A 17029-nucleotide genomic window follows, 5' to 3' on the forward strand; every position below is an offset into this window, starting at 1 on the left:
GCAAAAGAAGAGAAGTAACAGGTGGACGGGACAAATAAGGATGGCAGTGAGAAAAATGAATGGAGTAAAAGCTTGGATGTAATTTTGTGAAGTTATCTGTAACCTTTGAAAATTAGCTTTGGAGGCACAGTTAGCTGTGATGGTTTATTTGAGAAAAAGAAGAATTTGAAAATTCCTCCTCGCCAGGAGGAATTTTATAGTAGTTTGTTCCCTGGAACTTCAGCTGAGCTTTCTGCCTCTTTCCTTGGGATAGTTTGGTCTTACTCTTTTTAATTTAAGAAAGGAAAGAAAATATGTTCTTCCTTTTATTTTTTTTTAATTGGAAATAAATGAGAGAAAAAAATGTAAGCGCTGCGCCCACTAGTGCCAGTTTGATTACAGATCTGACAGCACTTCTGCTGGTGCCCACACCCATTCTCTCTGTGTTTGTTAGCTCGTAACTTGGACTATAGTTAGACCACAGGCTGCAGACTACTGTGTAAAGTTTCCTCTCGGATACTTAGAGAGTGAAAAAATAACTGAAACTGTAGTCTCAGGAGTTTTTGGTCTGCAGTCTCACATTCAGGAGGAAGGGTAGGAGTTTGATCTGTAATTCTGAAGATTCCTCACCCATAATGCAGCAGTAGATGGAGGTAAATTAAGGACATGGCAGTTGCTTTGCTGCTTTGCTTTTGTTGGCTTCATTTACATTCTGTGGTGTTATCTCAGACAATAGCTGTCTGTGGTGAGTGTGTAAAGTAATTATATTGAGGATAGATAACTGTTATTCAGTACCTCCTCTAGCACAAATATACGTATATTCAAGCAGCTATTCTACAGTTTCTAAAATTGTTGTGCACTGTTATCTTAGTTAGCAGGGAAAGCTTTCTAAATAAGCAGTTACCTTTCTATGTGTGGTTTTCTGCAACATTTCAGATTTTGTTAGTGTTCGGAATGAATTCAGTCTCCAAGTGGAGCCACTTCCCAGAAGTTTTGTCTTTTAAAGTATCTCCCCATCCTTCCTAGGCAGCTGTTCTTGGACCATACAGTGAACATTCAACTTGGCACTTCAGGGAGTTGTTCTAAGGTCTGAATACTCAGTATTTGTAAGCAGCTGATGGTTTTTATTAATTCCATTTTGTTAGCAGGTACGAGTGTTGCTTAGAAAATGTTCCAGTAAGAGTCAGTGAGATGCAGGATTTTTTTGCTAAGTTGCTAAGAATGCAGGTTAAGTAATAAAATAAATGGAAGGAAGTGGAATGGAAACTAGTCTTCCTAGACCCTTCCTTTCCACCTTATTCTGATTGGGTACTAGTGTAAATTATGTCAGACTAAGAGGGAAGAAAATGTCATATGGCTTCGTTGCTAGTTATGATAATTTAGATACAATGAGGTGGGAGCAGAGCAACTCCAAATGGCATAAAATTGGAAGTAGATTTAAAATGACAGAATTTTTTTTGTTCATTAGTCTGTCTGGAGGAATTAGAAACAAAGCACTGTAGATTTCTTTTCCTTTGTGAAGGTTTAAATACTTCCTGCCTTCCCTTTAGAATTTTGGTGCCCACTGAGTCTGGATAAATAGTGAAAATGTTTGAGGTATATAACATACTTTCAATGGAAATTTCCGATAAATGTTTCCTGGCAGCTGGTGTAATTTCTCTCTAAGCTCTATTTGAATTATTTATTTGTTCATCCAATAAGCCTTTTTAACGGAGCGCTTAAGCACACTTGCTACATCAGACTACTAGTGTCTTTTTTTTTGTTAAGCTGTGTTAGATTCAACTTGAAAACATGACAGGCAACTACTATATATGCACATATGTACATATATACTGTGTGTACTACAGACATAACATTCATGCCATCTTTTTCATGTGGTGGCAGATAACTTTGACTCTTTGCGCTAGAATACGCCTCAGAATGTGTTGTTTTAACACTGTTTTGTGGGTCACTCATTTGTGTCTTGTTCACTAAGCATACTGAGCAATTGCTCATGTAGCAGCTGAAAGTGCTATTCAACAAGTACGAATGCTTGATTCTGGAAATGATGCACCATAAATTATTGTTTTATTTTATCCCATCTAGGCTCAAACAAAATTTAATTACTTAACATATATATTCCATAACAGTCTTGGTTTAGTAAGCTATGATTGTGTCTCAGAAAGATGAATATTGTTTAGATCTCATCTAACTAGTAGTAGTAAGAGCCATGGAAAATGTCTTAATTAGGTCCCACACAGAACACAGGCACAGAAAACCTGAGGTTTTTCAGAAATCAACTGTAACTTCTTGCCATATTTCATGCATGCTGGATATACAGAGGTTATTGCAGACTTGTCCTCTTTGGTTTGTTTCTGTGTAATTGCTGAGCAAGTGGAGCTCTGTTCACAAGCAGCATTTTTTTTCCTTTTAGCTGCTCCCAGACCAGCTGGTCTTACTTCTGGAGTATCTCCTGGAGGAGAAAACATTGTGCCCTAGAACACTCCAGCACTTAGAGAAAACATACCAGCTCCATGACCAGGATGCTGAGGTAAGTCACTAAAAAAAAAAAATCTCCTATGAAATCATTCAGTGCATTGTTGACTGGGAATAATAGTGATCCACTAGAAGCCAAGCTCATTCAAGTTATATAATCCTAGTCGAAGTATAAAATTGCATGTGTTGAACTCCTGTTGCGTCTCCAGATGCCTTAATTGTCCAGTGCTTGTGTGTGTGTGTGCTTTAGTAGTAGGAGAAAATACAATGCAGACGTCATATACTATTGTCTGTGTACTTCAGGCAGTATGTTCACTCAAGTGCTACCTTTCTCACTCTGTTATGGTGACTATTAGAGGTCAGTTCATCTTAGTTTTTTGTGTGGTCTCCAGGTGCAGTTGTCTGTTGCAGTTTAAAGTCAAGTTTCTACATGGCTGGCCCACTTTGTTCCTCTCTGAGCACTCCCAAATCTCACTTGCAGTTTTGAAAAGTGCACTTTCCAGGGTTTTTTAAGGATGGATCAGTTATCTGCAGTTGCATGTAGAGTGTTAACAGCCATTGGGGAAAATAAAATTTTATGTAATAGTGTTAAATGTGCCTTCCCCATGACAGACATGCACCAGGCTAGTATCACTGTTCCAAATAGCTTGATGACTTGGGAGGGCTGGGGGCAAACCAGTAAATCCTAACCACGTGCAGTTCTGGCCACTTTGTGTAGTCCCATGGGTGTCTCTAGCCTTAATTTTCAGTTCTCCTGGCTTCAAAACTTGCTCCTGAGAACTCCCTTGCAGTTAGTTCCTGTTTGTATCAAGTTTTCAGGATAGGAAATAGGAAGATGAAATCAGTCATGGAAATAAAGGATGTGTGAAGAATATTTAGATTTATATACATGTGTGTTATATGTGTGTACTTTAAAAAAAAAAAGATTAATTAGGAAAGAGCATGTAATCAAAAAGATATACAACGAGGAAGCATGGTAAATAACAGGCTTTCAATTCTTCTTAATTAAAAACTACTGTGAAGATTGTGGAAAGGTAGTGTGCATAATTTATCCTGTTAAAATTGGAATTTTATGGTGATAATTAACATAGAAGGAGAGAGCAAAATCTTTCTTACTACTCATATACTGAAACTGCTGACTAGGTACTTATGCTTCAATCCAAACATTCTTGTCAAGAATGTCAATTGAACAGAGGTCTAGCTTTTTCTCAGAAAAAGATGGCAACATTTCAACTGTTTACTGTAACTTTTTTTTTATTGATGCAAGTTTCCAAATGCCAGACTTGTTATTAATTAGTAGCTGAAGCAACATTTCTATTTATAGGTATTGTTATATATTTTAGTCTCTTCTGAATACCAGTGGAATGTTATGGGTTCTACAATGGGAAGAGAAATAAATAGGGAGGTAGATCAAAGCAATAGCTGTGGTGTTGCTGCTTCCTGCCAGAGAATTGTTAGCACCAGGCCTCAACCTTGAGCTTCTCGAGTTTTTCTTTTCTCTCTACTTTCATACTTGCTTTCTTCATTTCAATATCACATAAATTACAGAAGGTCTCTCTCAGGTCTCTCTCAACACTGGTGAAAGGATTATAATCACTGTTTCATATTATGAAGTGAAGCCAAGAGCTTTGCAGATCTTCAGAGATACAATTGAGATAACATTACTTGTTAGCATTTTACCAGTCATCAGATCACAGAGAGCTACAAACCTTTAAGGGAAATGTTAGCTCACCCTTACATACCTGAGAGAAGGGTCATTTATGTCTCTGACTCCGGTATGTACACAGGGTATTTTTCCTGTAATGACCCAGGGATAGAAAATTGCAGTGAAAGCTTATAGCTAGCTTTTCTCGTCTAAATTTGGTTTGTGAATACACTTTTTAGTTATAACGATCTTATTGTGTTACTGAAGTTCAAATGCTGTTAGTACCTGGACATCAGAAATAAAAACTGACATAAAGAATTGTTGGCGGGCCAACAGAGAAAGCAAAACTCTTCCATGCCTGAAGTTTTATTTTTGTAAGTAAAGTTGTCAGTTGTTATGTTCCATCCACCAAAAAGCTGTTAAGAAATAGGAACCAGTTTTATTATTTTCAACAAGTATTGTTTGCATTTACATTGATCTTCTATTGGGAATTAGCAGTGATATGGCCAGTAATATGTGTGAGCTGCCTGTAAAGAAGTATGTTATTTTGTATTTTAATCAAAGTTTCATCTTAAAAATCGTATGTAAAATATTGTCAGCACCTTTGGGAGTTGGAAGGCTTTTTGTGTATGTACCATAGTTAGCTAAAAGATCTTACAGCATCAGAGGGGATATAAAGAATAATATTTCTATGTAGAAGTGATTACTCTCACATTAGTGAAAATATTTCAAGCTTCTTAGCACTGATAAGAAAAAATAAAAGGGGTTTTAATGGTTATACTGTGTTGGACAAGTGTGTTGGGAGTAGAGGGGACAGTAGCCTGATGGTTTTCACTGCTGGGATGAAATCAGCCCTTTCCTCTGCCCTTTTTAAAAGGAGGATATTCTGTGTTTCACCTCTGTAATACGTGGATACTGCAACACCACACTGAGAAAGTTCTGGGGAAAAGCATTATTGAGCATGGTTGATGAGGAACAGGAACTAAGTGCATTGGGCTTGTTTTGCCTGGGAGTTAATTTGAAGTTCTCTCATCTAAAGTCTGTGTAGCTCACTGCGTTCCACCCTTGAGTTTCACAGATGATGCAAGAAAACTCATTTCTAGGGAGTGTCTTTTTGTCTTAGACTAGCACAGCATGGAACATCCTGGTTCCTGTTTCTTAAAGCTTTTGTATTTGTATTTCTGAAATACCTTATTTGTACTTTACAATTCATCACACTTGTAATGCATGCAAGCTTCTGTGTCTGCTCTTGCACATGGTGATGTGCAGGTTTGGGCTCATTCAGTGAAGACTACCAGCAGCACTATTTAGTACTCCTCACTGCTTGTTATCATATGTATGTCCAGTCTTACCAATTATGGTCCACACCTTGCTTCAGAGAGGAAAGGGGAGTTTGCAGCAGGTTATCCACCTTTCTCTGATCCCTTCGTACCAACTAGAAAGAAGTGACATGAGTTAGCCTTTGCCTGGAATCTAACTGTTGCAGTATTTTCAAGGAACAGTAACTGATGGAGTTATTTGAGGTGTCCTGGGTTTCCTCAGCAACTCAACTGTCCTGTTTCACTTGAGGTTTCATGACAGATTTACAGCTTCAGAGAAGGGGAGGACTTCCCTCCTATATCAGTAGCCTCTTCCTCCTGACAAAGATACATTTAAATGCTTCAGTTAAAAACATACAAACAAGAAACAACAAAGGTTAGGTGGCATACTTCTGATGCATAGTCAAGAGCAGATCTTTCTGTGGTAGCAAGCTATGAGCCTCAAGAGCCAGGACTGAGATACCTGTGAATTAACCACACTTCATGCTGGACAGCCTCCAGTCTTAGATGCTACAAGAGGCTCATAGGGCGTTTGCCCTAATCTGGGCCCTTCCCTTTTTATTTAGTCAGTTTCTGTAACAAACTGTGTTTTCATTGTCCATTTACTGTTGAAACCTTGAAATCATAGAATCACCAGAGTTGGAAAAGATCTCTAAGATCATGTAGTCCAACCATTCACCTATCACCAGTATTTCCCACTAAACCATGTCCCTCAGTACATCATGTAAACATTTCTTGAACACCTCCAGGGACTTCACCACCTCCCTGGGCAGGTCATTCCAGCACCTGAACACTCTTTTTGGAGAAGTATTTCATGACGTCCAACCTGAATCTTCCCTGCTGATACTTGAGGATGTTGCCTCTATTTCTTCCCATTACTAGCTACATGGGAGAGGAAGCCAACCCCTGCCTCACCACAGCCCCTCTTTAAGTAGTTATAGGGAGTGATAAGGTCTCCCCTAAGCCTCCTCCAGACTAAACAATCTCAGCTCCTTCAGCCACTTTTCACAAGGCCTGTGCTTCAGACCCCTCACCAGCTTCACTGCCCTTCTCTGGACACACTCGAGGGACTTGATGTCTTTCTTGCAGTGATGGCCCCAAACTGAATACAGTACTTGAGGTGCAGTCTCATCGGGGCTGAGTACAGAGGGACAATTACTTCCCTGCTCCTCCTGGCAACGCTATTTCTGATGCAAGCCAGGATGCCATTGGCCTTCTTGTCCACCTGGGCACACTGCTGGCTCATGTTCAGCTGAGTATTTACCAGTATCCCCCAGGTTCATTTCCTCTACACAGTCTTACAGCCACTCTGCCCCAGGCCTGAAGCACTATCTGTTTTTGCTGTGGCCGAAGTGTAGGACCCAGCACTCTGTCTTGTTGAAACTCATCCCATTGGTTTTAGCCCAGCTCTCCAGCCTGTCCAGATCCCTCTGTATGGCCTCACTACCCCCAGGCAGATTGACACTTCCAGCCAACTTGGTGTCATCTGCAGATTTACTGTGGGTGCTCTCAATGCCCTCATCCAGCTTGTCAATAAAGATAATTGAGGAGAACAGACCCAAATGCCAACCCCACCACTTGGGACCTTCTGCCAGCTGGATGTGACTGCATTCACCACCATTCTCAGGGCCTGGCCCTTCAGGCAGTTCTTTACCCAACAGAGTGTATCTGTCCAAGCCATGGACTGCTGGCTTCTCTAGAAGAATATAATGGGAGATGCTGTTGAATGTATTGCTGAAGTCTAAGCAGATTACATCAACAGCCTTTCCTTCATGTACCAGGAAGGTCACTCCTTATGACCCTTCTTGCAGATTGAAGTCACACTGCCAGGTCTTCAGCCTACTGGGACCTCTCCAGTTGACCAGGAACACTGATAGATGGTAGAAAGCAGCTTGATGTTCACCTCTGCTAGCTTCCTCAGCACCCTCAAGTGGATTCCATTCAATCACATGGACTTTGTGGCAATCCCAAGTGGAGTAGTAGGTCTCTAAATGTTTCCACCTGAATTGTGGAGGGTTTATTCTGTTCCCCATCCCAAAGTTCTAGGTTAAGGGGTAGAGTACCCTGAGTATAACTAGACTGTCTGACTTTTAAAGACAGACATGAAGAAGGCATTGAGAACCTCAGCCTATTCCTTATCCTCCATGGTCATGCTCCAAACTGCATCCAGTAAAGAATGGAGATTCTTCTTGGTCCTTCTAATGTATTTTTAAAAGAGCTTCTTGTTCTCTTTTACCCTAGTGGCAGAGTTGAGTTCAAGCTGGGCTTTTGCATTTCCTTTTATTTTTTTCTCTCTCTCCTCAATGATAGTTATATGCACAGTTAACTTAACAAATATCTTGCTTCAGACAGAAAATAGAGTTGGTTTATTTGGAAAGTATTTAAATTCTTCCAAGATTGATGACACTTCTTTTGATAGGCTTATGCAAGCTTGACGTATTTGAACATAGGTATTTGAGTATTTGCCTTTACAAAACTGCTTATTACAAATGTCTAAAGACAACACTGACAACTCACAGCAATTTGTGAATCTTCTAGCCAGCAGGAGGTAACTGGTCCAGTCCCACTACTCAAGCAGGGGACACTTAAAGCAGGCTGCCCAAGAGCACGTCCAGAAAAAAAACTTTGGTTATTTCTATTCCTTGTGTTCTAAGATCTTCACTTGAACAGGGAGAGGCCTGTGCTGTGTACACTTAAACGTCCTGTACTGACTTGTAGAATAATAACAAAGATGATAGGAAAAAAGTTGTCAACTCAATAGGAGAAAGGGCAGTGTATATATATATTAATCTTTCAGTCCTATTTACAGTTTGGCAATATTTCTGCAAGTGTGTTTTACTTATTGATGAATTATGTAAAACCTAGTGGATTAAAGCAGAAAGATTTATGGTGTATTTCCCCAGATTTTCACCACTGAGTTAGCTTTTCTTTCTTTCCTACTGCAGGCATCATTTTCTTGTAAAATGTCTTGCTTGCACAGCATATGGAAAGTTTGTTTTTTTAGTTTTTCTTGTCTGAGCACATTGGCCGAAATACTCTTCACTTACATAATGCTTTCCCTGTACTCAGAATCATAATGTGGTATTTTCGGGGGAGCGGAGAAGGAGAGAGGCTGCTTTTGCAAAAAAAAAAATTGAGGAAAATGGGTTAAGATCATAATATTGCAAGTCATGTGAGTGACCTAAAGCAATTCTCACAGTTACTTCTTTGTGTATGAGGTCTCCCTATGTGACCAGAGCTAACAATGGTGGTGTCTTATTTCACTGACAGAAATCCAGTCACACTAATACAAACCATATAAGGTGCTCAGCATCCTTAAAGTAGCAAGAGTTGGGTTTAGGACATCGTAGCTTACTTCCATTGATGTTTCCTAATCTGTGAAATACTGATGGGCACAGAAGTATGATTGAAGTGATAGAGTATCTGTCTTGCTGCTTCCCATCTGGTACTCAGTGGGTTAAGCTGAGCACATTTTCACACATTATGGCTCAGCTGTCCTGCTGGTTGTCACTGAGTATTGTTGAAAGACGCCCTTACAGAATAGTACTCTGTAGAGTACAGTGTGAAACTAAATGGGAAAAGGGAGCTGGTCAGGAAAGGTCAGCCCGTGCTAGCTGTCAGAAACGGCACTGAGTGAGCTCTCCTTTCAGCTCAGGTAGGACTAGGCCTTTCTTGACAGGTGTGCTTGGGGCAGGGGTTCAGGAGCAATCTCCAGCTTTAATAGGTAAGATTACTTCGAAGAATGTTTTATTTTTGCTTGACAGTTATTTGGGAGTTAGGAGCTTAGAAAAAAGCTTGTGTCTGGCTGTGTGCTAGATTTTTTTCTGAAATAAGTCGGGTTTGAAATTTTCATACCAAATGTTTTTGGGGTGTCATGATCTTAAATAGAAGAGAAAGAGAAGAGAAAAAATATGAGTTCTTACAAAGTAAAATCTCTGTACAAGTCAAGTTTGATGCTTTTCTTACTGATCACCACAGAAATTAAATTTTACACTGCCCTTCTCCTCATACTTCCAGTGGCAAATACTTAGAAAAGAATATTTGACTGTTGTTGGAAACCTCTCCCATTTTCAGTAGTAAACTGAATAAGGTGAGAGTAAGGTATATGTACTGTCTCCATCTCCTGGATGGGAAATGTATTGAGCAGAGCAGCAGCCACTTTTCAGAAGGTCCTCTGTGATCTTGGTAGTTTTGAATCTTCGTCTTTTTACAGTTCTTGTGTTGCAGTTAACTGCAGTTTGCAGACTCTTTGTGACATATGGTATTAGTGTTGCCATTGGTGGAGATACTTCTTCACAAGAATACATTGCAGGAGCTTCGTTTTAGTGGTGGTGATGGTTTTTGTAATTTTTATTTCCCTCTCAAAAAAAGGATATCCTAGGCCATGGCACTTACTTTTCAAAGATCAGGCTCAAAGTACAATGTGAATCCAAAACAGCTGGCACAAGGTGAAGATAAATGCTTCCAGTAACAGTTGTCCCTTAAGGACTGCCTCTGGCTGATGTGCCTTTCGCAGTTGAGTGGATGTGCTGAAATGAATTTATAAGACTGATTAAAGGGTAACCTCTGGTCACTTTAATTTGGTTTTTGGTGCTACATGAAAATTATAAGGGCATGAGAACAGAAAATCCCTCAGTCAGCATTAGGTCCATGAAAGGCTCATCAGAGTACAAGATTCATGGAGCACTCAAAATAACTTTGCACCAGTCAGCACTCCTGTTCCCCAACCCTCCAAGAGCCAACAGCAACACTCCTCTTCCAACTGATCTCACTTGTTGCTGGGTGGTATTCTCAGGAGTTTCCAAGCCCTGCCTGGTGCTATTACCAGTGCTGTTTGCTTCTCCTTTCTTGTTTTTCTAAGTGGTTTTAGCACTTAATGTAATTGTTATCAGGCAACCCAACAAGTTAGTGATACTTGAAAAGTGGGGGGAGCTGGTGCTAGGAGGGAACCACATAGTGAATTTTTATCACTGCTACTGTACTATTTGTTTGAATAATCCACAGAGGAAGGGATTAGAGAGAATTCCTACATTTCTGTATTGTGAAAAGAGGGATAATGTGGTGTCTGGTGCCTGGACTTCTGAAGTCAGTCTTAAAGATTATCTGAATTGGGTGCAGTTGTGTTATCTGATTTTTTATACAGTATTTCTGTGCAGGGCAATACAGAGCTAGCTCTGTAATACAAACTACCTGGCCTTGTCTTGAAATCTAAAGGATTGTCCTGTTTGTATGTGTATGATAGCTGCTAGGACAGGAACTGGATTTAGTTACAAATATACCAAAAAGATTCCTAGCTATCAATAATAGTTTTCCCCAACTGATTGTTTGACTATGAAGCTGTGGATGTTTCTTCTTGTGTAGTGTATTATCTGTGGTGGTTGTTGTGTTTTTTCTCCACTGTGAACAAAACATGAAGGTGTTTTCTTATTTTAAATAAACTGAATCTGATTCTACGTCCAAACTGCTCATCAACCTCTCCTGCCTACATAAAGGCTGATGCAAATATAGGATGGGATCACAGCAAAAGAAAATATAGAGCATGGCATAAGCTCGTGAGGTCTAAACAGCACAAGAAACAGGGCAGATCAAAATTGCTAACTGTAGCTGCTTCTGACATCATTACATTAGCTGCACAGATCTGGTTACACTGCTGAGTCACCGACTTACAAATAAATATGTGGGTAAAATTTTGCTGTCCTCTTTCCGTCTCTGTTCCACTAAAAAACCTTTGGGGCTGAAGTATCCTGGAGAGCTGTCGTGCTGTGTTCCAGGTGGAGCAAACATTGCCCTAAGCAGCAAGCATAGTTGTCTTGCTGGAGGGCAGCGACCAAGAGAAGAGAACAGTCAGAAATTTGAAACACGGTGTAACATCTGTGCTCCAATTTTGGCAGTGAGTATGCTTCTGAGCTTGTACAATCAATGTCTATTAAGAGTTTTTCCTGTGGATTGGAAGAGAGGTGTGTATGAGTGATGTGTCTGTTCTGTGTCTTTAGAATCTAAACTTTGCTTAATTGTTTGAAAACCAGAACCAAAGTTTTAAACTAGGCAAAACTGGAAGGATGTGAGCAGAGGTTTGATGGGCTGGCTGTGACAGAAGCCATAGAGAAGCCAGGCAGCCACACTGTTCCTTGCCTGGAATTTGAGTCTCATTTTCACACACAGCTCTTGACCCTCACTGTGACAGTCCTCTTGCTTGGAAATGATGGAAGTTTGAACCACTGTCACTGTGGGAAACCTAAGATAAAAAGAAGGCATTTTTTTTGCTTCCAGTTACAACAGGGAGAACATAGGAGAGGAGGAAAGGGGTGCAAGCTAAGGGGCAGCTCACTGTGGTGCTGATGCTTGCAGGAGCCTTTTCTTTTGATGAACAGGAGTTACGATTCAGTAATTGGTAACAGAAGGTTGGTGTGCTCCACGTCAAACTCTGTGGGGATAGATTTCTGCTTCAGATGGGTGGGGTGTGTTTATGTGCTTATTCCCACTGAACCATTTGGCTTTATAAGCTCAACATGCTTTTATTTGCATTTATAAATAGCTTGTGTTTAAATATATTTGCAAGCACTGTATGGGTAAAAACTGTAGGATGACTTGGTTGGGAGGCAGGCAGAAGAGGCAGTGTGATGGGCAGTATTTGAACCACTTGCAATGTGGCAAAAACAAAAGGTATTATAGCCACTGTTGTCATTAGGTGTTATGGGTGGAAGTGGCATCTAAGGGAATTTGGACAGGGTTGTGTATCAGACAGAAATGCAAAAAGGTGAGAAAGCTCCTTCTCCCATTATTTCTTGGTGGAGGCTGCAGAGCAAAGCTAGACCTGAGGCCAGGACCAGTCCTTCCTTCCCTCTTCTCTGAGGTTCTGGACCTTACCACCCCAAGCTGTTCCCTGACACTGAGTGCTATGCTGCTGTTCCCTCCACCTCTCATGGGACCAGTGCTATGGATGGGGCTGCTGGGACCTGCTCCTTTCCAATGCAGGGCTCTGTCCAGGTGCCAGGGACATCCCCAGCTTTGCAGGTACAGGGAGGTGCAGGAGGGCAGAGCTGCAAGGAGGTAGCCCTGCAGCCAAGAGTGAGCAGCACCATGGCAAAGCTCAGCTCAACACACATCTCCAGTGAGGTTGTTCTTGTGTCAGCCAATGACATTACTTCTTCTATCTCCATCGTACTGCAAGCTGTGAGACATACTAGTACTCCAGCCTGCTGGACAAGCAGAAAGGCTGGGGAAAGGGTAAGCATTTGGTTCCAGAGCAAGGAGCATATTTATGGTTTTAATTAAGGCTTATTTTTAAAAACCTTTGTTTTTCAATCTAACTGGTTAAACAGTTCCTTACCCCACATGGCATTACGATAGAGGAGCAGAGACCATGGCAGCTTAGATGGAAATGTGGTGGGAAAGCCCTTGGGTGCAGTGGTGACGTTCTCCTGGCAGGCACTGCTGAAGCTGCCACACTACCTTGGTGCTGGTGCATGCTATTTTTACCCTTTCTTTATCTAACCTTTCTGCAAACTGTTGTCCTACCATCACTTCACTAGCCCATAGGAGGAAGAGAAACAGCCAGCTGCTGTTGTGTGCCAGTCTTGCGCTGAAAGGGAGAAAGGAGGGGCAGGCTAAGGAGCACGTGAGATGTCAGCATGAAGTGTCCACTTGTAGCCAGTGATCCACAGCAGGAGCTTTGATACCCAGACTGAGGCACAGCCAATGTGTCCTTTTAGGAAGGATTAGACATGGCTTCTTAGTCTCTCATTTTCTGCCTTCTTTTGGAAAGTTTCTACAAACATGGATGTCATTGATCACAGACGTGGCCCATAGAGGGAGAAAAATGCCTGCTCTCTAATTGGGAGCTTTCCTGTTTGAACCATAGATGAGGAAAAAAGGACATTTGTTTTTCTAAACAAGCTCTTGGCATACTCTTCATTGCTAAGGGCTGAAGCTTTTTCCTGGGATGCTGCTCTCCAGTCAATACTGTCATAACCTTCCTGATCACAGAGAGCAGCAATGATGTGCTCTGCTCTGCTTAGACATCATAAGCAGCATGTTTTATGATTCCTAGGCTTCTGTATGTTTGTGTAGGAGTTTCCCTGCTGGTTGTGGAAGAGCACCTGTTTTATTTGGAACTGGAATCCTGTTTGTAGTGTGGGGGACCCAGACAAGAAGGACCTGGTCTGGTTGTTCTTCAGCAAGGCCATGGTATTTCTAGTAACCTTGTAAAAGTGGAAGTTGGTTATATCGTGCAGGAATGGTTCAGTGGCCTGCAGCTGAAGGGGAGGTGAAGGCACAGGAAGGAAAGAAATGCCCACAAATCAGATTTATGAAGGGGAGGAGGTTCAAGCCTATGCCTGTTGGTTAGCTAGGGCTTTCAGCACCTGGCTTTCTGGTATGTTGGGGCACTTACAGCTCCACATGCTGCTAGTTGTCCCATGGTTTGCAGTTGACCAAAGCACAGGATACAGAAGTTGTTTTGCAAACCCAGATCATACAGGCCCTCTTTTCCCTCATGGTAAATGGAGGCAGTCACAGCATGTGACCCACAGCCTCCATCAGAGCTGATGTGAGAAGGTGGAAGGAGACGAGGACTTCAGGTCCTACTCCCTTACCACAAACATCTCTCTTAATGTGCTATTGCTTCATCTATGTGGAAGTAGCAATCAGAAGGAGCAAAATAAAGTAGTATGTCATGACTGTCGAAATCACAGAGATCCCAAGTCTGGTGTTCTATTGGAAGTTAGATTTTAAGTAACTTTTCAACAGCCAGTTCATTACTTCAGACTTTCAGATGTTTAAAGCATTACATAGTTGTCCTCAAAATGGCAAGCGTCACCTGACAAAAATAATTTTGGTCAGCCCACCCAGTGGTAGCTTAGAGTTTCCCAAATTACGATGCTCCTGCTTGGATTACTGCCCATGGGCTGAGGTACTTGTGCAGGGGACAGAGAGAAAAATGATGTTGTAAGTGGGGGGCAGTAATTATACAGAGTTGCATGTGCAGTCGCTGTCCAGTGCAGGGCATGGTGAGGATCCCTGAGTTTCATCAGGATGAGGTCCCACCAGCCATGCTCCCCATTAGCAGCAATTCTTCTAGCATGGGAAGTGAAAAGCAATGTTTGTAAGGCTGTGAGAGAACATTACAGGTGTAAAACACAGCATTAATTGAATGTTGATACTGTGAGGGTCTTGGAAACAAGAGTAGCTGTCAATACTGCTGGCTTCTGCGGTACTATATCTAGATATGGTTTTGCTGGCCCTGCAGTGTTGTCAGAGAATTGCCATTCTCTACCTGTTAAGTTACTTATGCACTGAAGACTCAATGAGTTTCTGGACCAAAAAAAAAAAAAAGCTGTTAGACAGCTTCTTTGCTCGGACTCCTGACAGACACCTTTGGCATACATGGAAATCCCAATTTCAGGCTCCTTGTCAAAGTGATGAATCCATTCTGCTTGCATTTGCCAGGTTTTTGGCTGTTGAGTACATTTTTTTCAGATTGTCAATGTGATATTCTGTCAGCGCAGTTGTAACACGTGCAGCAGTTTCATTACTCCTTCTGAGCTCATTTAGCATCCTTGATCATCTTTCTTTGTAAATGTTTGTGGAACCGAATTTACATACTAAAGTGTGCACATCCTATAGCTTAGAGGGTAGAAATGCTACTGTGAAATGCAGGCTTTATTAAATGTCACTGATAGAAACTGACTGGTGTGTTAAAGAGTTGTTATTTTAGCTGTTCTTAAATCTTTGCTCCTGCAAAGATAAAGGGAGATTAAAAAAAAAAAATCATTAAGCTCACTTTGCCCAGTAGCATGTGACATTGTTCCTTAATTGTCTGAAAATGCTCTAATGTTTGAGTCCAATTTAATTGTAGATGGGAAGAGACTGGAAATAAATAATTTCAAATGGAACAGAGCAGCATTCTGGTGCTCTGGAGATACCAGCTTCCCTCTTCTTAATTAAAGCTAATCTATAGTATGACAGCATTGTTTTTCAAAAAAGTTTTGCTGTAGTTTTCTTCTCTAAATTAGGCCAGAGTCTGGCATCTGAGGCTGTTTAATTAACGTTTACAATTCTAGTTGTTGAAATAAATTCTTTTTTTTCAGTCAGGTCTGAACTCATGATTTGTAAAGATCTCATATGCTTCCTACCTTTAATTAAGGGTCCAGTTTGGTGGCAGTAGCTCTTACTGTATTTCACATAACACTGTTTTCTAGAATCTTAAGTATATTGCTTTTGTTCTGTGGCTTAGATTTGTTGTCTCATGGCATCTTTTAAGTCAGATCCAGCTATTAGCAAACTGTATTCATCTTCCTGAAGCTAGTCTCCCATTCTGCAGACCAAGAGCTGAGTACAACTGTAGCTTCCTCCTCTTTTTTTTTTTCCTGTTCTCACCTCTCCTATTTTCTTACTTGCTTTCTAGGTCTTGTTTGTAGACCTCAGAAGTAAAATATTTACTTTTTGCTTGCATATATATGATTGAGAATATTAGGAAGCTAGACCATTAGAGTATAACATGTAAGTATTTCAATGAGGGCATTTGTTTTAGGTTTTCCTGATAATTTGTGTGAGGCTCAGGAGAGTAATACAGATTAGACAAAGCAAGTTATTACCTTGATCAGAAAATAAAAATTATCACTTGAATATAAAAATATAGTTTTACGGATACATTACTGGAAGCTTTACTTTTGGAAACAGACACCAGGCATGAGTATTCCACCAGCCTCAAGCACCATTTACCAGAAGATTGTGGTCCATTTTGTTAGAGCAAAAGGATTGCCTTAGAGCTATATTATTAATGATCTTTATGTAAGTACTTGTTTCGCTTGAAATGTTATGTAGAGTTTACTATACCTGAACATTGTCATATTGGCTTCAAAACATTCTGCACTGCACTGTCAAAATACAGGTGGTATTTGAGTTGCACATAATATTTTGTGATAGTCTGTTTTTCTTGAAGTGAAATTACAAGTTAATATGAGATCACTGGAGGAGGTCCTAACCTGGGCACTCTATGCTAACTGACAGTAAGAGTCCTTCAAGATGTTTCACCTAGATGCTAGGCAGTACACAGATCTTGTTATTTTTGTAGAAACGTGTCAGTGGGTTTTCAGATGTCAAACCTGGAACAGTGACTTGTCTGATTGTCTTCTTGACTCTGAGCTGAAGCTCAGAAATGCCCATCTGAGGTATGTGGTGACTTGGAAACCTCAGAGGAGGTTTGAAAGAATGAAAGAGTCAGAAGGATGCATTAGGAATGAGAGGTGCAACCAGGCCCCTCCTGGCCAGGGCAGTTGTGAGCCTGAAGCCCAGGCCAGGGGAGCCAGCAGTGTTTCCATCTTTGGCACATGGTGTCTTTAGCTGCCAGGCAGTGGTAGTTCTGGAGAAGTTGCAGGTACTGCTGTGGATCTGCTGCTTCCCACTGCCAGCAGCAGTGGGAAGGGTGGCTACGAATCACTTCTGAGATTTAGTTGGTCCCACATAGCCAGCTAGAATGACATATGGCATGCATCTCTGCACCATGCAGGAGAGCGCGGAGAAATCACAGAGAGGAAATTTGGAGAAGACTGATGAATTCTTATTTTCACCACCATGTATTTGCTTCTGAGAGGAAAGGAGGAGCCAAGAC

The 17029-nt window shown here is 41.1% G+C and overlaps 1 protein-coding gene across 4 annotated transcripts in view; it reads left to right on the forward strand.

The window, feature by feature from the left end:
* The window catches only part of AOPEP (aminopeptidase O (putative)), a 296802-nt gene that overhangs the window by 136710 nt on the left and 143063 nt on the right, over positions 1–17029 (forward strand). For 3 of the 4 annotated variants that reach the window (XR_010622734.1, XM_065745670.1, XM_065745672.1), the window contains one exon: positions 2393–2509. The exons of the other annotated variant lie outside the window; for it this stretch is intronic. Coding sequence is in view for 2 of the 3 variants with exons in the window: in XM_065745670.1 (XP_065601742.1) it covers positions 2393–2509 (117 nt within the window). In the remaining variant the exon portion in view is untranslated. The remainder of the gene's footprint in view (positions 1–2392; positions 2510–17029) is intronic. 4 annotated transcript variants of the gene reach the window in all.

This window comes from Cyrtonyx montezumae, unplaced genomic scaffold (genome assembly GCF_038088225.1).
Source record: "Cyrtonyx montezumae isolate F1298 unplaced genomic scaffold, pur_monq_1.0 scaffold_36, whole genome shotgun sequence".
Taxonomy (NCBI): Eukaryota; Metazoa; Chordata; class Aves; order Galliformes; family Odontophoridae; genus Cyrtonyx; species Cyrtonyx montezumae.